We start from the raw sequence: 24,132 nt of genomic DNA on the forward strand, positions 1-24,132 counted from the left end.
GTGTTATCGTGTCTGGGAACTGGTTCTGGCAGATGTGACAATGGGCCTGCCCAGTACATTTTTATCTGCATTAGAGTGTGGGGGACGTCAAATGCTATTATCCAGACAACTGCTGGGGGATGGGGGGATGAGTCTGACCAGCTTTTATTTCCTCATGCTTCGGACCTTAGGTAACTTGATTGAAAACTAGAATGAGAATCACTCAGTTTATTCCCTTAGAATTCATTAGAGCTTAGTGAAACATTAACCTTAAACGGATACTTTTGGTCTTAAGGGGAGAGGAGACAAGAACAAAACAAAGAGCAGATAAAGGAAGCAGGACCTAGAGATACTGCAGGCCATGGAATAAACATGTTGGTACCAGCAAGCTATAGTTTCCCAGAAACCAGCCGGATTAGTGCTGCCCAGTAAGACCTATGGTAGGACATAAGGAGTAGGAGGTGTTGGATTATGTATGCAGGATGGTAAAGCATCAAACCGCTGTTTCATTTCACACAGGCCACCTTAACTTACCTAGGATTTGAACCGGCAGCCTAGAGGTGAGTTGTGAGGTTGGAGGCAGTGCTTACTTGTGGAAGGACGTGCTGGGGGGCTGAGGCAGTGATTTCTGTGTGTGAGGAGGCTCAGATGAAGGAATTGTAACTCATGCTACCTTAACTCTGAGACAACGCAGTCAGGATTTCATGAAAAGTTGCTCATGCTAATCAATATCCAATGCGCTCTCCGGCAGGAACATTTCATGCAGTCTCATCTCATCTTAACATCTTCCCTTTAACCTTTTCCACTCTGCTGCAGAGAGATCCCTCCGGGCTATGGAGCCCCTTCTAATCCATTGATTGAGGCTCCCGACTGACTTCCCTCGGTCTGTACATCTCTGGAAACATTAGCCACCAGCTCATTGGTCAGTTCCAGCAGGATCTGTTTCACAGGAGAAATCTCCTGAATCTAGGGTGACCAGCTGGCTCCACTTTTTTCAGGACAAGTAGATCAGTGCTGGTTTTATCTGTAGTGGCTTCATGGAGGTGTAGATCTGATTTCTCTAAAACCAGGGTCAACCTGACTTGAAAAAGCAAAAAGAATAGATCCAGTTGGTAACCATATTTATAGCTGATGTGGAGGTTAAAATAAACTTTTAAAAAGCTTGCTTTTAATAAAAGAGGAAAAATGTGCAGTTTAAAAATAATAGTTTTCTTAATAGCTATCCCTGTGATCATGAATTATACTTGATCTCTATCTGATACCCTTAAATGTGACTTGAGATCCTGATGCTGGGTTACTTCCCAACAGAGTCTACTACTCTGAAAACGACTGCTTACAGATGTTTCATCTCCTCTGACTAGAAAGTTCAACGTAACTGAAGTAAGCCTGAGGGCATTATGGACAATCCCTGGGAAGAGCAAGATTCAAACCCTGAGTTCCCTGGTTCTTGGGCTGCAGCTCTAACCGTGTGGCAGCTGTTGGCTGCTCCGGCTTTGCAGGTTGTTACAAAGTGAATGTGAGAGCAGGTGGTGGAAGAAGGAGCCTGAGGGCAGGGATCAAGGAGATCAGAGCATGCACACAAGCCCTCCAGTTCTACTGTAGCCCGTTACAGTATGGCTTCAGGTCATGTGTGTCATATCTTTCTGGAAACCCAAAAATAATTCAAGAAATGTCAGGGAATGAGAGGGGGCAAAATGGGATTGTGACTGAGAGCCTGAATCACAGTTTGTAACTAGCGTTAAGGAGGCAGGAGGAGTGTTTGACTAGGGTTTGGAAGTAGTGAATTGGTCTCCTGAAGATAGGGAGGCTATTCTAGACTTTAAAGACAAAGAAGGGAAACAGTTCCTGCACCAATGATAGCAAGAATTGGGGGATAGGGTAATGAGGAGGAAGGGTAGTTAGGGATGCGAATCCTTTCAATTCCTAGATTGTTTTTAATCTGCTTTCCTGGAGCTGCATTTGGTAACGAGACCTAGCATGAGTGTGCACTATAGCTGCATTAAGATTTACAGAGGGCTATGTGCATAGGAGGTTTAAGCAGGGGTAGATTACCGTGCATATGTTGTATATGTATTTTAGATTCCTATTACTGTAAATTTAATTCTGCATTCCTCCCTGTTGCATTTACACAATAATGCAAATTCTCGCCTGATTGGCCAGGCAAGATTATCTCAGTGATGTATCCTTCTCAGAAGTTTTGCCTGCATCTATGGGATGTTTCTTCTCTGTGCACCTTCCATGCTCTGTGTGCTGTGACCCCAGGACTCCTTCAGTCTCCCTCCTGCTGTGCTCGGCCGTTGTGCGGTGGGAGCTCTGTGATGAAGCCTTGTTGTCTTTCCCTCCTTTCTTGTGCAGATCCGGCAGAGAATGGGCTGCGTGCAATGCAAAGACAAAGGCTCCAACAAATCACAGGCAGATGCCAGCGACGGTGTGATCAGCCCGCCCCCAAATGTTCGCTACGGTCCTGACCCGACTCAGCAGACCCAGACCAGCAGCTTCACTCGCATCCCTGACTTCAACAACTTCCTCAACCCACCCGCCCCCACACCGATGCCCTTCGGGGGCTCCATCCCCTACCCCAGCAACACGCTGCACGGGCGCAGTGGCATCACAGGTCAGTGCCAAGGTCGCCCTCTTCCTCTCCTGACTTCTTTTTTTTGACAATGAGCCTTCCCCCCTCTGCCCCCTTCCCATGTGTATTTTGGTACACAAAAGAGCGGATTTCTTTCTTTTTTTTTTTTTCTTTTGATAACAATTGTCTTTATTCTATAATGCACCCTATGCTGTGAACTCGTAAGGAATTGGCTCCAGCAGTTTGGGCTCCTTGCCCTGTGTTCTCAGTGAAAGGGAGAAGGACTGCAAGTACCACAATGCACTGGGCAGCGCGAGTGCAACAAAACTAGGAAGGGCCAAAAGGCTTCTGGCTGGTGGTGCTGCCCCATGGCTGCATGTCCGCACCTGTGCCCATCTTGTGCATGTGCATGGAGCCCCATACGACGCCTGGAAAGATGCAAGGGAACATTCTCTGGTCACCACCGCCGCTGCCGCCGTCCACCGTGCATGGAGGAATCCCTGGCGGCGGTGCTCAGCAGCAGTGACCTCAGCGCCTGGAGCAGCTGCTCCTCCTGCTCCTACCACGCGTGTGAGAAAGCGAAGGCAGCCCGGTCCTTGACGTTACTGCCCGGGCTAGGCTGATGATCCTGAGAGGGGTCGGGGAGGTGATGTCTGCTGCTCTCCTCTCCGGTTTTAGGTTGCTTGGCAGCAGGTGTGCACCCCTCAGGCAGCTGATGGAGCCAAAACCACGCAGTCAAATCCAGTCTGGCAGCCCCAGTGTTGCCTTGGATCAGAAAGGTCTCCCAGAAGGAGAACATCACCCTGGTGTAGCAAGAAGTGATCCTGTAGCAAGGACCTGCACTCCAGGTGATGTATTGTCCTCTTGCATTGAGGACAAGTGTCCCAGGGCTACTGCCCAGGAGGGAAGGGTTAGGCCGGCCATCATAGTTGGTGATTCAATTATTAGAAATGTAGATAGCAGGGTAGCTGGTGGACGTGAGGACTGCCTGGTAACTTTCCTGCCTGGTGCAAAGGTGGCAGACCTCACGCGTCACCTAGATAGGATTATAGACAATGCTGGGGAGGAACCGGCTGTCGTGGTACATGTGGGCACCAACGACATAGGAAAATGTGGGAGAGAGGTTCTGGAAGCCAAATTTAGGATTTTAGGTAGAAAGCTGAAATCCAGAACCTCCAGGGTGGCATTCTCTGAAATGCTTCCTGTTCCACGTGCAGGTCCCCAGAGGCAGGCAGAGCTCCAGAGTTTCAATGCGTGGATGAGACAATGGTGCAGGGAAGAGGGATTCAGCTTTGTAAGGAACTGGGGAAACATTTGGGGAAAGGGGAGACTTTTCCGAAAGGATGGGCTCCACCTTAACCAGAGTGGAACCAAGCTGCTGGCACTAACTTTCAAAAAGGAGATAGAGCAGCTTTTAAACTAGAACAAGGGGGAAAGCCGACAATCACTTAGCAGTGCATGGTTTGGAGAAATGTATCCTTGAAGGATACTAATAAAACAGGAGCGTTAGGGCATCCCAACAAAGAGGTTCCATTAAAAGCAAACATAGCGTGCAATGCAAAGCGTGCAATGCCACACCTTGAATACTGTGTACAATTCTGGTCGCCGTATCTCAAAAAAGATATAGTTGCAATGGAGAAGGTACAGAGAAGGGCAACCAAAATGATAAAGGGGATGGAACAGCTCCCCTATGAGGAAAGGCTGAAGAGGTTAGGGCTTTTCAGCTTGGAGAAGAGACGGCTGAGGGGGGATATCATAGAGGTCTTTAAGATCATGAGAGGTCTTGAACGAGTAGATGTGACTCGGTTATTTACACTTTCGAATAATAGAAGGACTAGGGGGCATTCCATGAAGTTAGCAAGTAGCACATTTAAGACTAATTGGAGAAAATTCTTTTTCACTCAACGCACAATAAATCTCTGGAATTTGTTGCCAGAGGATGTGGTTAGTGCAGTTAGTGTAGCTGGGTTCAAAAAAGGTTTGGATAAGTTCTTGGAAGAGAAGTCCATTAACTGCTATTAATCAAGTTTACTTAGGGAATAGCCACTGCTATTAATTGCATCAGTGCATCAGTAGCATGGGATCTTCTAGGTGTTTGGGTAATTGCCAGGTTCTTGTGGCCTGGTTTGGCCTCTGTTGGAAACAGGATGCTGGGCTTGATGGACCCTTGGTCTGACCCAGCATGGCAATTTCTTATGTTCTTATGTTCTTATAGTCCATGTGCCTATATGTAAAAAATCACCGAAGCTAATGATTTCCGAATTATCCATAACAACTGAAAAGCAGATTGTTAATACAAACAAAAAACACACTTTGAAATGTCTGTATACCAATGCCAGAAGTCTAAGAAGTAAGATGGGAGAGTTAGAGTGTTTAGCAGCAAATGATGAGATTGACATAATTGGCATCACAGAGACTTGGTGGAAGGAGGATAACCAATGGGACAGTGCTATATCAGGGTACAAATTATATCACAATGATAGGGAGGATCAACTTGGTGGGGGTGTGGCACTTTATGTCCTGGAGGGTATAGAGTCCAACAGGATAAAGATCATACAAGAGACTAAATGCTCAGTAGAATCTATATGGGTAGAAATCCCATGTGTGTTGGGTAAGAGTATAGTGATAGGAGTATACTACCGTCCACCTGGACAAAATGGTCAGACAGATGATGAAATGCTAAGAGAAATCAAGGAAGCTAATCAATTTGGCAGTGTAATAATAATGGGAGATTTTAATTATCAGCAAACCACAATGAGCAGGTACTGCACTTGAAGCAATATCATAGAATACAGATAGTGCAGAAAAATGTTCAATCCTGACACAACTTCAAAAGTTTTTTGAATGTATAATGTTTTATTCCTTCAACACGGCAACTCCACAAACTTAAACAAGTAGCAGCTTAATGGCGTCCCCCGACACGGACCCGTGTTTCGCCGCGGGCTGCATCGGGGGGGATCACCACTTCAGGCATTCACACAAAAAGCTGTAATACGAAAAATAAACAAGCGTCAGGATAGAGAAAAGGGACTTACAACCGACCATAATACGTTAAACAGAGCTTCACATACCTGTTGACAGCATTTAAAGATCGACGGGAGCGCGATGCCCTTTCACAATGACAGGTATTTAAAGATGACAGCTGGCGCCAGCTGTCATCTTTAAATACCTGTCATTGTGAAAGGGCATCGCGCTCCCGTCGATCTTTAAATGCTGTCAACAGGTATGTGAAGCTCTGTTTAACGTATTATGGTCGGTTGTAAGTCCCTTTTCTCTATCCTGACGCTTGTTTATTTTTCGTATTACAGCTTTTTGTGTGAATGCCTGAAGTGGTGATCCCCCCCGATGCAGCCCGCGGCGAAACACGGGTCCGTGTCGGGGGACGCCATTAAGCTACTTGTTTAAGTTTGTGGAGTTGCCGTGTTGAAGGAATAAAACATTATACATTCAAAAAACTTTTGAAGTTGTGTCAGGATTGAACATTTTTCTGCACTATCTGTATTCTAAGATTTTAATTATCCCAATATTGACTGGGTAAATGTAACATCAGGACTTGCTAGAGACATAAAGTTCCTGGATGTAATAAATGACTGCTTCCTGGAGCAATTGGTTCAGGAACCAACAAGAGAGGGGAGCTATTTTAGATTTAATTCTTAGTGGAATGCAGGATTTGGTGAGAGAGGTAACGGTGGTGAGGCCACTTGGCAACAGTGATCAAAAAAGATATAGTTGCGATGGAGAAGGTACAGAGAAGGGTGACCAAAATGATAAAGGGGATGGAACAGCTCCCCTATGAGGAAAGGCTGAAGAGGTTAGGGCTGTTCAGCTTGGAGAAGAGATGGCTGAGGGGGAATATGATAGAGGTCTTTAAGATCATGAGAGGTCTTTAAGATCATGAGAGGTCTTGAAAGAGAAGATGTGAATCAGTTATTTACACTTTTGAATAATAGAAGGACTAGGGGAATTCCATGAAGTTAGCAAGTAGCACATTTAAGACTAATCAGAGAACATTCTTTTTCACACAACGCACAATAAAGCTCTGGAATTTGTTGCCAGAGGAAGTGGTTGGTGCAGTTAGTGTAGCTGGGTTCAAAAAAGGTTTGGATAAGTTCTTGGAGGAGAAGTCCATTAACACCTATTAATCAAGTTTACTTAGGGAATAGCCACTGCTATTAATTGCATCGGTAGCATGGGTTAGACTTAGTTTTTGGGTACTTGCTAGGTTCTTATGGCCTGGATTGGCCTCTGTTGGAAACAGGATGCTGGGCTTGATGGACCCTCGGTCTGACCCAGCATGGCAATTTCTTAGGTTCTTATGTTGTTACATGACCATTGCTGCGCATAGCTCTGGGCAGTTTCCACTGGCAGTGTGATTAACAAATTTAAATAATAAACACATTACTTAAATACCTGGGAACTTCTGAGGCTCTTCATCAGGTTCTCTGATAACACTGCAAATCTGGGGCACAGCCCAAACGTAGACCCTCAGGCAGAATTTAGCTTTCCAGCAGGCATAGTAAAAATATAGACGAGCTAGGAGCCCAAAACTCTGCCCACAGATATGCTTAGCATGCATAAACCATTATGCACACAAAGCACCCCTATACCATGAGCTGTAGGTTCAGCTCCATAGACTAACACTAGCCCCCAAACGTTTAGTCCACCTCTGACCAGGAGTTACATTTCCAATGTTAAGAAACATAGTAATAATGGCAGTCAAAAACCAGACGGTCCATCCAGTCTCCCCAGCAATTTGCCCATGGTAGTACCTGCCACTCTGTGCAGACTACTTCATGTTTCTGTTAAAGGTAGTAACTGCCGCTCTGTGCAGGTTACCCCCATGCCTTCCGTTAAGGGTAGTAACTTCCCCTCCATGCGGATTACCCCCATGCTTTCTGTTAAGGGTAGTAACTGCCGCTCTGTGCAGGTTACCCCCATGCTTTCTGTGAAGGGTAGTAACTGCCGCTCTGTGCAGGTTACCCCCATGCTTTCTGTGAAGGGTAGTAACTGCCGCTCCATGCGGATTACCCCCATGTCTTCTGTGAAGGGTAGTAACTGCTGCTCCATGCGGATTACCCCCATGTCTTCTGTGAAGGATAGTAACTGCTGCTATGTGTAGGTTACCCCCATGCTTTCTGTGAAGGGTAGTAACTGCTGCTCCATGCGGATTACCCCCATGCCTTCTGTTAAGGGTAGTAACTGCCGCTCTGTGCAGGTTACCCCCATGCTTTCTGTGAAGGGTAGTAACTGCCGCTCTGTGCAGGTTACCCCCATGCTTTCTGTTAAGGGTAGTAAGTGCTGCTCTGTGCAGGTTACCCCCATGCTTTCTGTGAAGGGTAGTAAGTGCCGCTCTGTGCAGGTTACCCCCATGCTTTCTGTGAAGGGTAGTAACTGCCGCTCTGTGCAGGTTACCCCCATGCTTTCTGTGAAGGGTAGTAACTGCCGCTCTGTGCAGGTTACCCCCATGCTTTCTGTGAAGGGTAGTAACTGCTGCTCCATGCGGATTACCCCCATGCCTTCTGTTAAGGGTAGTAACTGCTGCTATGTGCCGGTTACCCCCATGCTTTCTGTTAAGGGTAGTAACTGCCGCTCTGTGCAGGCTACCCCCATGCTTTCTGTTAAGGGTAGTAACTGCCGTTATGTGCAGGTTACCCCCATGCTTTCTGTTAAGGGTAGTAACTGCCGCTATGTGCAGGTTACCCCTATGGGTTAAGCCTATGCACCTCTCTGCATTGGCAAGTAATAGCTAATGCCTTGCTTAACATGGATTTGCATGGAGAAGTGCCAATGTGTGCGTTAAATGCCTTGTTATATCAGGAATAAAGCTGTACCCACAAGAATGTGTATTATTATAGTGGGGCCTGTGAATCCAGTTTTTGTTGCTATCATTGTGTCTAGAGCCCAGGCTTCAGTGAGCTGGAGTATGGATTGGATGTGGCTTTACTGTGCTTGGAAGATGTAAGTGTTTATGTGTGTGTGGTCAAGTAATGAACTTATAAATAAATGTCACCGTATCAGCCGAACAAAGGTATGGTACATGCTCTTTGGGAATGTGAATGACAGTGCTACATTGCTCTTCTTAGCCCTTATTTGTGGTTAGTCACAGACCCAACATCAATATCTAGATTTTTCAGGCCATTAGTTTATGATATATATTATTTTACAAATCAAATTAGATCATAAGAAGTAGGGATGTGCATTCATTTTGGTGGTATGCGCATAACTTACCAACTTTATAGTATGCGTGTATATTTAATAATGAATTATGCGCATATTATCCATTTTTTTCACATGTACTAAAAAGTCAGTGAAATACAAATGTAATGAATTCACATCCCTAATAAGTGTAATAGCCCCACTAGCAAAGCAGGTTTCTCTGGGATACGCTGATATCTTGGAAGGGCATAGTGTTTGGTTATGAGGATTCTATTTTCAGTGGGTAGCATGGCAGGATATAAAGTTGCTCTTAAGGGTTTTGTTGGTGTACAGGTAAATCATTAGTAAATCCTAGGGGGTGAGGAGAAGCAGTGCCTCAGGGCTTCCAAGAAAGCATTGGAGTAACCTACACAGAACTGCAGTTACCACCCTAGAAATGCAATCAAGACCAAGTTGTTTCAGCAATCTTTTATTAAGTATTAGGTGCAATTTTAATTATATGTTTTATTGTATCTATTTTTAAAATATTATATACATTTATGGTTGTGATCTGCATTGAAAATTTGTTTTGGATTGTGTAGAATATGGGAATTTTTAAAATAAACAGCATGGCACAACAGAATTGGGCTTCCAAGAAGGTTGGGATGACCTGCATTGAGCGAGCATGGTCAAAATGCAAACTTCAGCAAGCATGGGGAAGCTGTAATTTTTTTTTGTTTGTTTTATCATCATCCTCACTGACTTTGTGGGGTTTATTATAAAACTTGGTAATAAGACGCATAAGGTGACCTGGGTGTTGGTTTCAGTATTGGTTTTGTAAGAACCAAAATATGAAGGTGGGAATTCTGAAATGCTGCACCAGTGGTGGTGGTCAAGGCCATTGCTATAATGGATTTTGGGACAGATGGGGAAGGCAGTGGTAGGGAAAGAGAGGTCAGGTAAAAGACATGGGGGAGGGGAGGAGCTGGTGCTGGGTTGCAAATGGGAATTTCTTTGCATAGCTATGCAAAGTGGAAACACGTCAGTTGGGCTATTTTGGTTCTTAACAACTAATGCCATTGCCTGTTATGTTACTATGGACGATGGATGTCCTTGATGAGATGATCAATACCAGTAATTCTTTCTTCTTTTCTCCTCCTATCCCATTCTATTATCTACTTTTTGTTCTTCCCTTTTGACTCGCCTTTTGCAGCGGGCGGGGTGACTCTCTTTGTAGCACTGTACGATTATGAAGCCAGAACAGAAGATGACTTGACCTTTGTGAAGGGGGAGAAATTTCACATAATTAATAACACGTGAGTATGCAAGAGAAGCAGTGCAGCTGCAGGCTTGGTAGAACAGCAAAGGCATTGTCAGAATAGTCACAGCAGATAGGAGCATTGCCTCCGGAGCAGGGCACCCTCGTGGCATACGCAGGCACAGGAAGAAAACCATCCCCAGTTAATGTGATAATCGACCCAGATATTTCCATTGTCTCTGTGGTCAGCTTGAAGACCGAGGCACATTCAAGTGACCTAGTGCTCTGTGAAGTGTATAAATACGTCCGAGATGGTGTTGGTGCAAGAGCAGAATATGGAGGCTTGAGTGCACCTCATTTCCTCTCTGTGTTTCCTCAGTGAGGGAGACTGGTGGGAGGCTCGTTCCCTGACGACAGGAGCAACTGGCTACATCCCCAGCAACTATGTGGCCCCCGTGGACTCCATCCAGGCAGAGGAGTAAGTATTGCTGGTGCCAAACGGTGTCTGTAAGTATTTATCTATTATTGCCCCCTCAATGTGGCTGGCACAGGAGCTGTTCAGCCCACAGTGCTGAACTGCACAAGATTTCTAGACCGTTCACGTTTGTTGCCTCGTATTTTCTCTATCACTTTGTCTTGCTCTTTTTTTCCGTCCCCATGCCTTTTGCATCCTATAAGCTGTGACATGTTGGATGAGGAATGGGGTCTGTACTATAATCAACCACTTTGTGATATCGGGGAGAATGAGGAATGCTAATGGTGCTTCATGCTCTGTCTGCAGGTGGTACTTTGGGAAGATTGGCCGGAAGGATGCTGAGAGGCAGTTGCTATGCCATGGGAATCCACGTGGCACTTTTTTGATCCGAGAGAGTGAGACCACCAAAGGTACTGGTATTTTCTTTTGAGTTGGGCAAGGTTGCTATATTTTACTTTACTTTAATTTAATTTAAGATTTCTATTCTGCCTTTTGTAGCTGGTCAGTCACTTCAAAACTGTTCACAGTATAGTTAACTGAATTAAAAAAAACACTGAGGTCAATATTCAAAAGCCATTTAGGGATGTAACTGAAAAGTTATCTGTGTAAATGGCTAGCCAGCTATATTTAAAGCTGCAAAATTCAGGGGCATTCCAGGGGCAGGTGGGAGGTGTTTCCAGGTGGGCCAGAGTTAGCCACAAAAGTTATGCAGATAACTCAGATACTCAGTTAGCCACTCAGCCTATGCAGCTAACTCTAGGACAGCCCTATGGCATGACCACAATTGGCTGGATATACTTATCTGGCTAAGTTTAAGTTAGCCAAGGATATTCACTGGCACGGCCACGCAGCTGGATATCCCTGTTAAGTTAGTTGGATAGCTATATCTGGCTAACTTAACTAGCTGCTCCATGACCTCACTATGTGCAAATTTACAATCTGGGGACCAGGATGCTACATAATGTGGTCAATTTACATCAAGATTGGAGAATTATCATAATTTACAGAATCAGAGCTATCTAATTTTTGAGTATCATAATTTACAATCATCTAACCTTTCCACTATTTGGTTTCAGGTGGTGCAGGTCTATTGATCAAAAAGCAATGTGCTTTTTGCTGATGTCAAAAATCCAAGTAGTCATTCATTTTCTTGGGGGTGGGGATGTGGCCAGTGAGTTCCACAGATCTGTTGCCACAATGCTAAAAACTCTAAATCTGGTTATTTTCAGTTCGAGTGTGTTTTTTTAAACTGGCTAAGGGGGGACGTTGGATCATGTGATGCAATACTTGTCAAGCTTAAGCATCACCTGATATATACAGTTGTAGCCCCAAAAATAAAAAAAAAATCAAAAATTAAAAAAAACAAAATTAAAATCGGCCCACGCGTTGGAAGACGGATACTCAATTTTGCCAGCGTCCGTTTTCCGAACCCGTGGCTGTCAGCGGGTTTGAGAACCGACGCCAGCAAAATTGAGCGTCGGCTGTCAAACCTGCTGACATCCGCTGCTCCTGTCAAAAAGGAGGCGCTAGGGATGCGTTTGTGTCCCTAGCACCTCTTTTACCACGGGCCCTAATTTGCATAGGCCACCCTCCTGAATCGCGCGCCCAGGAGAGTGGCCTGTGCGCGCGCTGGGAGACCGGGCGCTCGCTGGCTTTCCTGTGCGTTTTTCTGTATTGGCCTGAAAGTTGATTGCGGTCCTGTCCAATTTAGCCCTATGTCAGTATTCCATTTGTGAATTAGAATCTCATAATCCTGATCCAAACTTCAAAATTCCCCTCAAAGATGAGCAGATAAGTGAAATTGATATTCTCTCTAAATGTTCAATTTAAAATTCCTCTGATGTCAAGTTAAAGCTACCAGCCAGGTTCTCCTTGCTCATGGTAGCCACATAGTGCCTTGATTGCAAGTATGCACACAATTCCTTCTGGTCTAAATTATGCAAATACCTCAAGATATTTAATAGAATTGAGTTTATTGTCCCATTCCCAAAGAGCTGACAGTCTGAAGTTTGTGAACAGGAAAGTTTAATGATTTTGTGCAGGTATTGCAGCAAATGGGAACTAGTAACATAGTTAATGGCAGATAAAGACCAGATTGGGCCATCCAGTTAGATTCTTCCATTTTGGATGGATGATCATATGCAACCCAACACCAACTCCCTTCCTGACTCCCTCCCTCCGCCCCCCAACCCAATCTTGAAGCTAAGGTTTCCAGGCTCACGATTCAGTACATTACACTGTCTGGATGCCATGAGGCACTGCAGTTTGAGAGATTTTCACTGGCTGCTGGTCTTGATACCTTATGTAGTTTGGTCTGTTCTGCTCTTCATGCCCATTGCTTGCTTTTTTGGGCAGGCGCCTATTCCCTGTCAATCCGGGACTGGGATGAGATGAAGGGCGACCATGTGAAGCATTATAAGATACGGAAGCTGGATAATGGGGGCTATTACATCACCACGCGGGCACAGTTTGAGACCGTCCAGCAGCTGGTGCATCATTATACAGGTAGGACCACAGCTAATTCACTATTAATAATGTAAATCCCAATCAGCACAACAAACGCAAAGAACTGAATGGGTTTTCATTTTGATTTCATTGAAATAATTACAGCACACAACCAGGACACCAAACATTAGGACAATTGCATCTTAAATCCATTTATTTTGCTCCTTATTATTCTTTACCACAACATTGGGCATTTAAAATATTGCAAGCCTAAGATGATTGGTCAAGCTGTTTCCCTTACACTCAGCCTTCATATTTGCGTAGAGGCCTAATGCTCTCATCAGTACTTGGACGGCATTGCTCAGAATTCACTTTGTATGAATCAGCTCTATATGTGGCCCAGTTGTGAAGAGCCTCTATGACCATCTTCCTTAGCTCGAGAGTACTGGGTATATGTAATAAGCAAGTACCAAGGGCTGAAGAAGGTGCTGCCATGGGACCTGATTTCTGGAGGGAGATTTTAGACCAGATCTGTCTTGGAGCTCTCCTGCTGCAGTTTGGTACCTGAGGCACTGATCTCAAATCCCACAGTGCATTGTAGGACCAGGGGGCTGATAATCATTGTTATGAGAAGGACTGATATTGGGTGTTTAAAGGAGATTGGGGGCTGTATGATGGTGGCTTCAGTTCAGAGGATTTGGTATGCTTAATGTATGTATGTTCATTTGTTTATAGTGTTTTGGATGTTTTATGTACTGTTTTAATGCGCTTTATGAACTATGCTTTATGAATTATATTTTAATTTGATGTGCACTGCTTTGATCTTGTGAGCTAGAAAGCAGCAGAATTTTAAATAAATAAATTGGGATGTAAATTCAAAATCCAGAAATGATCAGAGTCCCCTTTAGAAAATGGGTTATTTGACAGCTCTGCTGTGCAGTACTTTCAAGAATCATGAACACCAGGAAATCAGACCGCTACAGTCAATAGGAATGAGGCGCTCATCTTTCAGGTGCTAGCCTGCCCTGTCACAGCTGGATTTGTCACTGCCATAGTCTGACCTTAGATTTCATGATTTTCAGCTGTGAGAAATGCCCATTGTCCAGTTCCAGCATCATATATTCAATGTATATTTATTTTATTGCATTTGACAGCACGGGGCAGCTAGGCTAATAATTCAGCATCCAAAAATTAATTTCAAAGCATCGGGTGGCATTAGGACAATCATATTATTCAATTTAATTGACTAGCCACAATCTATATTCCTGAGAGAGCCTCGGCACTTTAAGCCCACAGCGGCAGCCTCCTCTGGGTTTCGGGATGGTTATTGCTGAGTTTGTGGGACAAAGCAGGATAACGGTGACTTTGCTCATAGCCGGACTCATATTTAGCATGAAGCTGTTCCCACTTCAAAGACAGTTTACAAAAGCACCGCTAATGTTTTCTCAGAATGTAAGTGTTTCAGAAACCCCAAACCATCTTCGGAAATGATTTTTTCGGTACGGGTCTAGAAGTTGTGCGGCGTCCTTGTAATCCCTGTAGCTTGATAAATATTCTGCTGAGCCTGAGCTGAAGCGAAGGGAGGAGGAGCAATCTTGGATGACTCTGGAGCTTGACGGGCGCCTTGGGACTGGAATGGGGAGAGATTCTTTGGACAGAGATGCGAGAAACCCATGTAGGGGGGATGACTTTAAAAGCCTGCAAGCTGATTTTTCAGAGAAATTCCCTGCAGCATTTTCCTTTGATAATTCAGGGACCTTGGTTAGTTTGTACCTGCCTAACAGCAGGTGCAAAGTTCACAATTACGGGGATTTCAAAACGAAATCCCTGCACATAACATTACGTCCCCTGCCCCCTTTTTTTCCTGCAGCAAAATACTTCTAGCCACTGAGGCGAGGGCAGTTTCCGCCTGTGGACTTTACTCAGGTGACTGCTTGGTTACTCAGAAAAATTCTTTAGAAAATGTTCTTCAGACTTTTCAGCCTCTTAACACCTCTGCAGGGAGCGATGCCATCCTTAACCTTTTAGGTACCAACCTTCCACAAGTGGAACATTTTTTCATATACTTTTAATTACTTGCACATTGTTTTATACCATATTTGGGTCTTAGGGCCTCATTTTCTAAAGTATCGCAGGCCTGCGATACTTTAGGGAATGAGGGGCGGGGGCCAAAACGGGGGGGGGGGGGGGTGGGCCTGCGCTAGCCGGCAGCGATCGCACCGCCGCGGTGCGATCGCTGCCAGTTTCGCACCCAATAGCACCACCATAGGAGGTGTAGCTATTGGGAGCGAATTCGGATGTGAAAAGGGCCTTACCTTTTCATCGTCCGCGGCGTCTTCGCGGAGTCGGCCCCGGTGACGCCCTGACTCCTCCTCTTCCGGGGCCGACTCCGCCCCCATCTTGGTATCGCACGCGAAAAGGGACAATTCGCGTGCGAAACATTCCTTACCGCGTGCGGTACGTTTAGAAAATAAGGCCCTTAGTTAACTAAGATATGTATAAAGGGGCATCAGGAAATAATTCCTTCAATCAGCAGGATCTAAAAGGTTAAGCTTGTAGTGACTGATTATTCTTTCTGTGCTTAAAAATGATTATCTATCAACCACTGTCAATGCTGGATTAAACCCGCCCTCTCCCTACAAAAAAAAGAGTTGTGTAGAGAAGCACTGAGTGCTTTGCCTTCATGAGCTGTCTTTTGTGTTAATTTTTTCTCAGTTTCTTTGCGTGGGTGTCTCCGCTGTGCCTCTTGTTTGACGGCGTTTGTGTTCTGGCTGTTCAGGAGATAGGCTGGGGCTGTGAAATACTCACTGTGACCCTGTCCCCAACCCATGCAGTCTGAATTGCATTGCAGAGCGTGTTCCCAGGGGTTGGGGAAGAGTGTGCAACCCTAAATATAAAACACCTAAAAGTTTCTGTAAAGATAAAAAGTAGGTTTTGGAAATATCGCCATTTGTTCAGATGTTTAATGCTTATTTTGAGGTTTGTAATAGTGATTAGGAGCTCTTCAGATGTGGAGGACAATTTTCATAGGGATCCGGGTGTCTAACTACAGAAAGCCATTTTATTTATTTAAAAAAAATTCTATATGGCCAACTCTGAACGATCGCAGCGGATTACAGCAAAAACATACATAGAAAAATCAAATCACAAACTAAATTTAGAAACAAAAATCACAAACAGAACCTTTCCTGCTGCAAGTCTCATCCATCTTATCTCTCTCTTTTTCATAATTGCTCTTCAAATTCCTGCCTAAATAGCCAAGGTTTTACAATGTTCCTAAATTTATCACTGTTTAATGTGATTCATAACTGCTCTGGCCTGGAGTTCCTCAGCACTGATCTTGCTCTGGAAAACAATCTGCCCCTGACTTCACCAACATGCGTCTGTAGCATTGATGGGACCTCTACAAGGACTTCATCCTGAGATCGTAATGATCTAGATGGTGTATGTATTCATAATAAAGCGCCTAGCCATGGTACTTTTTCATAGTTAATTTATGCATTAACATTAAAACTTTATACTGTATCCTTGATTTTATACATAATCGTATTTTCTCTTACCAGAGAGCATCCATGCCGCAGTATTTTGTAACAGTTGTAATGATCGTATTATAGAGCTTGGAACGCCTAACAGTAATGAGTTACAATAGTCTCCCATTTGGACACGTTTGGCCTGCAAGACTGTCCTGAAATCCTCTTTATCCGAGAGGGGTTGTAGTTGTCTCAGCTTTCTTAATTTCATGTATCCTGACTTTGGCTGGTTTTTGAGATGAGCCTTCACAGAGAGGTTGGTTTCCAATAAGACCCCTAGGTCATGGATAGTGCATGATATCGGAATAAAGGCCCCATTAAATTGTAATTTTAGGTTCTCATCTGGATCTTTTGTTCATGAAAGTCTGACCTCTGTTTTAGGAAAATTAAGTGCTAATTGATTATGTAAAATCAATTTATGAATTGCTCCTATATATATATTTAACTATTTCATTGTTGAAGAAAGGGAATTTTTTATCTGGATGAGAGAGTGGTCAACATCTGCATAAGTAAAAAAAAATTAGACCTAAACCATTAAGCAATTTACCCAGGGGACTCAAGTAGATATTAAAAAGTATGGCGTAGAACGCTGATCCCCGAGGGACACCTGAATTAATTTGATTCCAATTAATAAGGTGTGGTAATAAGACACGAGTAAAATATGTGCAACGAACTTCACATGCTAACAAAAAAGTTAAGCCCTGATGCAGTAACCTAATCGTATGCTAAACCATCAGGAGTTTAAAGAAGCAGGCTAACTTGAAAAGGTCTTCACAATATGTTTAGCCCGCATAAAACATGATTTATGCACTGAAAACACGATTTGTGCACCCAGCATGGCTTATGTGCACAAATCCCACAGACCAACACTAGCCCCAGAAACGTTCCTCCACCTCTGAGCAGGAGTTACATTTCCAGCACTAAGAACATCCTGTTCTGGGGCTCTCTGCTAGCCCTTGACTGACAGAACTGACGTGGGAAAACTCCCCTGCTTCAAGAAGCAGCTGGAGTGCGCTGCTGGGCAAGCAACCAGTGAAATCGCAGCTTCACCAAGCGTTCCAACAGGCCACAGCGTTTATGTGCTCTTGCAAACCCTAAGAGAATTTTAACACAAGGGGCTTTGCTGCCTTCATGAAAACAAAAGTATGTTTATGAATGTGCTTTCCTGAAAAATGACCCTTAGACTTAACGCCTTTCTCTGTGGGAACAATGTGCCCAGGAACAATAATGAAAAATGCAATTTCTGTGGGTAAAACTCTGTTCTGCTCCTAGAAATGGCTTTCATTATTGCTTTCCCCAGTTAGATATTTTTTCCCCAAATGCATATCTGTATTGTTATCAAAGAGGTTGACCTGACCTTATTACATCCCTAATACACGTATGCACCTACCCTGCTTTGAACGTAATCACAATGCTAATCTATTGCAACCTATTAAAATTTCCCACAATGCCCCTAATAATATGCATCCACTTTACTTTAAAGGGGCGCACTTTATGTGTGTCTCGCATGTAAATACAGGTCTTTTTAAATCCTTCATAAGTTGATCCTGAGCAGCAGTGAGCTGCCCGGTACTAACTGACAATATTAGTTGCAAATTGGATTTTAAAACTTGTAAGCAGCAGCTGTCATTCATCACCACAGCCACTTCTGGCTTCTGTGTCCTGCTCTTAGTGCTTCTCTTTTCTTCTGGTACTGACAGGATGGTCGCAGAGGTAGAGCCTTTGAATCTGGGACTCCATCGTTACTTGATTAACAGATGACTGAATTCTGTAGATCATTTAACTGCCATGTTCTAACCTTGTTGAAAAGAAACATATAGTTGATATAATAAGTTATTATTAAGCAGCACACATCTGCTCAATAATATCTTGTAAAGGACACTTTAATAATGTTATTTGTCAAAAGGAGCACTCAGTATCACATGTCTTCTTCATGAAGGCATGTTTTTTAAAGCATAACTGGACTGCTATCAGTTGATGTAATCTGTGGTTAATTCTTTCTGAAATGGTTCTGTGTTCCTGGTGAATTAACTGGGAATGGAGAAAGTGTCTGGCTTTTTTTTTTTCTTTTTCTTAAGATTGTCCTTTTTCTCCAGGCAAGGTTGAATGTGCCTTGAGCAGAAGGTACTGCTATTAAATTTGCACTGGGATCTGGTTGTATTTGTGTTGTTTTTTGTCTGGTGGTTAATGTGTTTCTTATTGCATCTGATGCCTCTGTCTCTAATCTGCTCTCTGTCTGCTTTCTCACTTTTTGTCACATCTTGTGCTTCCACTTCATTTGCTAAGAGCGAGCTGCTGGCCTCTGCTGCCGCCTCGTGGTGCCCTGCCACAAAGGGATGCCCAAGCTGGCTGATCTGTCTGTCAAAACCAAAGACGTGTGGGAAATCCCTCGGGAGTCGCTCCAGCTGATGAAGAAGCTGGGGAATGGGCAGTTTGGGGAAGTGTGGATGGGTAGGAACTTTGTTCTTTTGTGAGGGCAGAGACCAAGGGAATGCAGGCATTGCCCTGGAGGTGCAACACCAAAGCTCTGCCAGAGAATGGCCTGTTTTCACACACATAGCTTATTGCTTCTGGTTATTAAAAAGTAACATTAAGTGTCACCAAGTTAAGGTGACCTTGAGCAGGATGAAACTGAACCTGATGAAACACAACATTCACATTCTGTGCTCCTGGCATGCACGACTCCCGAGCATGTCGTACGTGCATTACCAGCTAGTGGTACCAGTAAAATGCATTGGGTTCTCACCTCTTCCTGGGCCAGATGCTTTGGTGTACCCTGCTGATGGCTGTGATGCTCTGGCTACCTGCTGTGACTTTTTAGCTGATCCCTCACCATGGCAAGCCCAATTTGTGGTTTGTCTTCAATCCAGGTGCACAATAGAGAGATTCCAATTTGGTGAATCATATTTTTCCCACCACCTTTTACCTCTGTGATCTGGTATTATCATTCGAACCCAAGGAGTATTCTAAGATTATCATTGCATATTAGCTTCGGCCATTCCAGATTTTACTGTGAACACAGTTTACAACTATGGCAGTTTTGGTTTTTTTTTTTACCTGCAAAGGTATGGAAGCTAATTACACTCCTAGTAAAAGCTGTGCGGTTGGAATTCTAAAATATGCCCAGACATCATGCTTGGTGTGTTCAAACAAAGCCACCTGGAAGACAAGTTGAACACACCTAATGAAAAATTGGGGAGAAAAACTATTAGCAATGGGTAGTCAGACCCAGCCTGGATTCCTTTCTCTGCCCTAGTGAATGTGCATGCCCATCTCATTCCATTCTCCCCCTCCCTTTTCATCCCCTTCTCCCCGTCTCTTCCTCTTCCATATCATCCATTGCTTGCAGAATTCAATGACGGTCTTTGCCACCTACTAACTAAGGCATGTACCAACACGAAGCCTCAAACTCTGGGGCTGGCCAAGGATGCCTGGGAGATAACGCGCTTATCCATCAGCTTGGACAGAAAGCTTGGCCAGGGATGTTTCGGTGACGTGTGGATAGGTAACGTAGAGGCCGGAGATTCTATGCTGCTCTTCATCTCTGCTGCAGACAAGAAGAATGACAGGCTGAAGGAGGTCAAAATGTAGAGGGTGGGGTGTCCTGAGGAGGCCATGTTTTTGAAGGCAGCTCAGGTCCAGATGATCCTAGACAGACAGACATTGATAATTCCTGATGCTTTTGGAGTGTTTGGGAAGACAAGTGTAGGAGAGCCTAACGTGGTAGGTTTGGGTGTACTTGGCTGGTTAGATGTGAGAACCTGAGTTTTATTCCGATAGGATTAGTGAGTAGGATTTTGGTAGAGTTAGTTTGGTTGACTTTTAGGGACAGAATATGGCTAGACAAAGGTTACATTAAGGGTAAGATTTTGGTAAGGCTTGTTTGGATTATCTCGGTTGGATGGGTTTTGCTAGAGCAGGCTTGGATAGTTTTGGTTACAAGACTTTGAGGCTGAAGTTTTGGTAGAACAGACTTGAGCAATCAATAGGGTAAAAAGAAAAGAATGTTTCAGACACTGATAATCTTCTTATCTCTTTAGGGACGTGGAACGGCACCACCAAAGTAGCTGTGAAGACTCTGAAGCCAGGCACTATGTCTCCCGAGGCTTTCCTGGAGGAAGCACAGATCATGAAGAGGCTTCGGCATGACAAGCTGGTGCAGCTCTATGCTGTGGTCTCTGAGGAGCCCATATACATAGTCACAGAGTTCATGAGTCAAGGTTAGTGTGGGGCTAGGAAACCTGCCCCAGTCCACAAGTGCAGGAAGCTGAAAATAACACAGGCTCAGGAGGTCTCTTTGTCTTTATCACATCAGAAATACTTGAAGTGTTTTCAAACTGCCATAGTCCTCCAAATATTAACTTGCCTGTTTCTTAGCTTTGCTCTTTGGTTCTTATTCCTGGGTCTCCTTTAATTTTTTTCCTGATAAATTGTATAACTTATGTTCATAGCTTTTTGGAATAAAAGTTGTATAACTTTTATTACACTTAAACTCTTTGGTTTAAAAAATCTTCTACACACAGCCAATTAATCAGTCCTGCATTCTGTATTCATAATTTACATGTATCAGTCTGGGGTTTGCACAGAATTCTGGTGATGACCAACACAACAGTGGCGCAGTTTACTTAGACGTATAGTAATGGAAGGGACTGAGAAGGAGGAGCATTTACAAATAACTGTAAACACCATCATTACAACAATGAAATCAAACCCACAATGAAAAAGAGTGGACTGAATGATTTTAATTGTAGAAAGCATAAGCTGCTCACGTGACTGCTTTAATCTGTGTGTGAGTAGGTGAAGCAGAGGTCTGCAGACTAGAAAGCTGCTACATGTATATTATCCCCATGTTCCTTCCTCATCCCCACTGCAGGGAGCCTGCTGGATTTCCTGAAGGATGGAGATGGCAGATTCCTTAAGTTGCCGCAGCTGGTGGACATGGCAGCCCAGGTAACTGAATCAGGGCTGCAGAGTTGGTGCCTCCTCCCTGCTACTGCAATCTCTCTCCTGTTTTTATGGACTTATTATTTATTAAAATAGTTATTCTTCGCCTATAGCAGACAAGCTGTGCTAGGCAAAGTGCAATGTACCCAAAACCATCAGGTTAAAATACAATGTTGACCATTAGCATTTATAGACTTGAGTGCCAGATAGCAGGGGCTGGTGACAATGCACCAAGTGGGCAGGAATATGCAGGCTTAATCCACACAGCTCTGCCTATGCGCTGCCATCCTACATCACTTCATTTGTGGCAAGGTTGTTGAGAAGGATAGTGTCTTATGACTAAGAACTGAACAGAGATGATTGACAGATTGGATTTAACATAAATCAAGTCAATTGCTGGTCAGAAAGCCTTGATTTAAATCATAATTTCCCTACAAGGTGCATTTTTTTTAAAATTTAACCATAGTTTCCCTGTACAGACCCAGATCAGTCCAGACTCCTGGGTTTTGCCTCCCTGCCAGCAGATGGAGACAGAGAAAGTTTCACTGACACTGTACATAACCCCGTGTGCCACCTGCAGTTCCTCGGTATTTCTCTGCACCAGCAGATGGTAGATGGTGTAAAACCTGCAGTCTGGAGAGAAAGAAAGAAACAAAATTAAAAGACAAAATTTCTGGATCCTCCCAGGGGGTTGTGAGGTCCTGATGGGGCCACCCCCCCCCTGGTTTGAGGTAGATGAGCAGAGGGTTGGTGACCCTTGTGATAGCTCGGTCTGGAGGTCTGTGGGGTGGACATCTGGTGGTCCAGATCCCTCATCCCCCATGAGACAGTGGTGGAACCTGTTGGCAGTTCTGCACTGCAAGCCCAGTGGAGCAGGGAAGTGTCCCTTTTATACAGTTTGCCCTGGGCTGGGTTGCTAATGTTTGGCAAAAGGAGATGGACATAGCCAGTGGTCTGGCTCTTTTCTGATTTGCCATGTGGCCTGTGCTCTGGGAACCAGAACCTCGGGTGGTGCTAGCAACAGAGATCCAGGATTTCCTGCCTCCAGTGGATGATAGGGCTGGGTGGTGCAGCAGCTGGACATTGAATTGGCGATCAGACCCCTGGGCCAGGCCACTAGCTAAGGTCAGCAGTTCAAGCCCATCAATACCCTCCCAGCCCCTAAGAGGGTGTTTGCTTGAGCTGGGTTGGAGGAGCAGCATGGAAAAAAAAAAAAAAAAGTCAGACGGCATTCAGCTAAGTTTATTCTTATTTCTTTTTCTATTCCATTCTGAGAGGGGTTTTTCTTTTGTCTCTTTCCTCCTGGTTTTTGTTCTCCCCCTGACCTGGTCGGGACTCCCCATCCCTCCTCTATTGGGCAGCCAGAGTTGGTTGCTACAAAAAAAAAACAATTCAACTAAACTTAATTCAGGGGCAATGGTTATTGAGGGCTGAGCAGGAAGCAGGTGGCAGACGTTGTAGTGTCTAGAGGGGCAACGGTCGTCTCTTGCGACTGTCATTGGGTATGATGGCACATTTCCTTCTCGGAGGAGAGACAGGATGGAGAATCCTGGCTAGGGTATGCAACATGGTGCTGTGAAGCCTGGGGCATGTTCTGAGCTGCCGCAGGATGGGGTCAATCTGCCTGGCGTGCTCGTATGTACTAGGGAGGCTCCCGGTGAGTGTTCTGTGGCGGGCCTAGCTCCCGCCTTCCCACCTGCTTCTGTTTTCAGCATGCCGTGCTCGAAGGGGCCTGCCACATGATCTGCCATATGGACCTCTGAGATGGCAGCCATCTTGGGATCTCCCTTACGATTGGGGTCCTGGCCCTGGGGAGGCACTAGCGGCAGGCAAGGACTCCCCTCCATTCTTGATCCTGGCTCTATTTTGCACCAAGCTGTTTGTGCCTTCGCAAGACTATGGGAAGTGTGTAGGGGGCTACCCCTAGAGTACCAGAGGGCCTCGGTCTGGTTCCTGCCAAGTGGGCACGGCAGCCATTGGGGCACCAGGACCTTCGCGGGAGGACCCTCTGAATATGTTGATCGGGGACGCAGAGAGTTCGATGTCTTTTGAGGGGGGAACAATCCCTCTGGCCTGGAAGATGATTCAGTAATTCATGAAATAAGTTGTTTGATTGAACAGGTGGTTTTGTGCCGGAGGAGTCCAAGCCACAGGAGACTCCGGTATGGGACTCCCATCATTAAGGAGAAACGCAAAACTACCACCATCTTCCCACTCCACCCAGAGGTGGAGAAGATGATGTTGGCGGAATGGGAGTCTCCTCAGACAAGTCTGAAGGGAGTCAATCTCTTTCACCGGCTCTATCCCCCTCCACCTACTGTTTGTGGAAGTTTTTTCAAGTACCAGAAGTTGGTGCATTGGTCACACAGTGACCAGACACACCACTATGCTGGTGGAGGGGTGTGTATCGCATAAAGCCCTCCAGGATAGGAAGATGGAGCCGCCCCTCAGAGGTTTGTTGCTTTGGCCACAGCGGTACAACTCTTGATGTGCTTGGCCCTGGTGATCTGGGCTCTCCGCTGGCTACAGCTTCCCAAGAGCGAGGAGGTGGCCAGGATGAGGCTGTCCTGGCAGATGCCCAGTATGACTTGTTGCAGAGCTCTGCCTGGATGGTGGCTCTTTGGTAGGGGTGCATTGCCTCTTGTGGTTGTGCAATTGGGCAGCTGACTCCAGGTCCAAGAAGCGCATGAAGAAGTTACCTTTTAAAGGCCGCCTACTCTTCAGGGAGGATCCTAGGCCCTCGCTCACCTTCTTCCCTTTCAGGATTCCAGATGCTCGCCACCTGTCCCCCAAC

The 24,132-nt window shown here is 44.9% G+C and overlaps 1 protein-coding gene across 7 annotated transcripts in view; it reads left to right on the forward strand.

The window, feature by feature from the left end:
- Nucleotides 1-24,132, forward strand: part of FGR (FGR proto-oncogene, Src family tyrosine kinase) — a 69,396-nt gene that overhangs the window by 38,979 nt on the left and 6,285 nt on the right. For 2 of the 7 annotated variants that reach the window (XM_029619517.1, XM_029619521.1), the window contains 8 exons: nt 2,335-2,593; nt 9,900-10,002; nt 10,324-10,422; nt 10,726-10,829; nt 12,775-12,924; nt 18,681-18,845; nt 20,435-20,614; nt 21,268-21,344. In XM_029619517.1, coding sequence (XP_029475377.1) covers nt 2,347-2,593; nt 9,900-10,002; nt 10,324-10,422; nt 10,726-10,829; nt 12,775-12,924; nt 18,681-18,845; nt 20,435-20,614; nt 21,268-21,344 — 1,125 coding nt within the window. In that variant the 5' untranslated portion in view covers nt 2,335-2,346. Of the gene's footprint in view, nt 1-278; nt 540-795; nt 902-2,334; nt 2,594-9,899; nt 10,003-10,323; nt 10,423-10,725; nt 10,830-12,774; nt 12,925-18,680; nt 18,846-19,743; nt 19,900-20,434; nt 20,615-21,267; nt 21,345-24,132 lie in introns of those variants that run through there. The other 5 variants (XM_029619519.1, XM_029619520.1, XM_029619518.1 and 2 more) reach the window with 5 other exon arrangements.

The sequence above is a fragment of the Rhinatrema bivittatum genome, chromosome 11, assembly GCF_901001135.1.
Source record: "Rhinatrema bivittatum chromosome 11, aRhiBiv1.1, whole genome shotgun sequence".
Lineage (NCBI taxonomy): Eukaryota > Metazoa > Chordata > Amphibia > Gymnophiona > Rhinatrematidae > Rhinatrema > Rhinatrema bivittatum.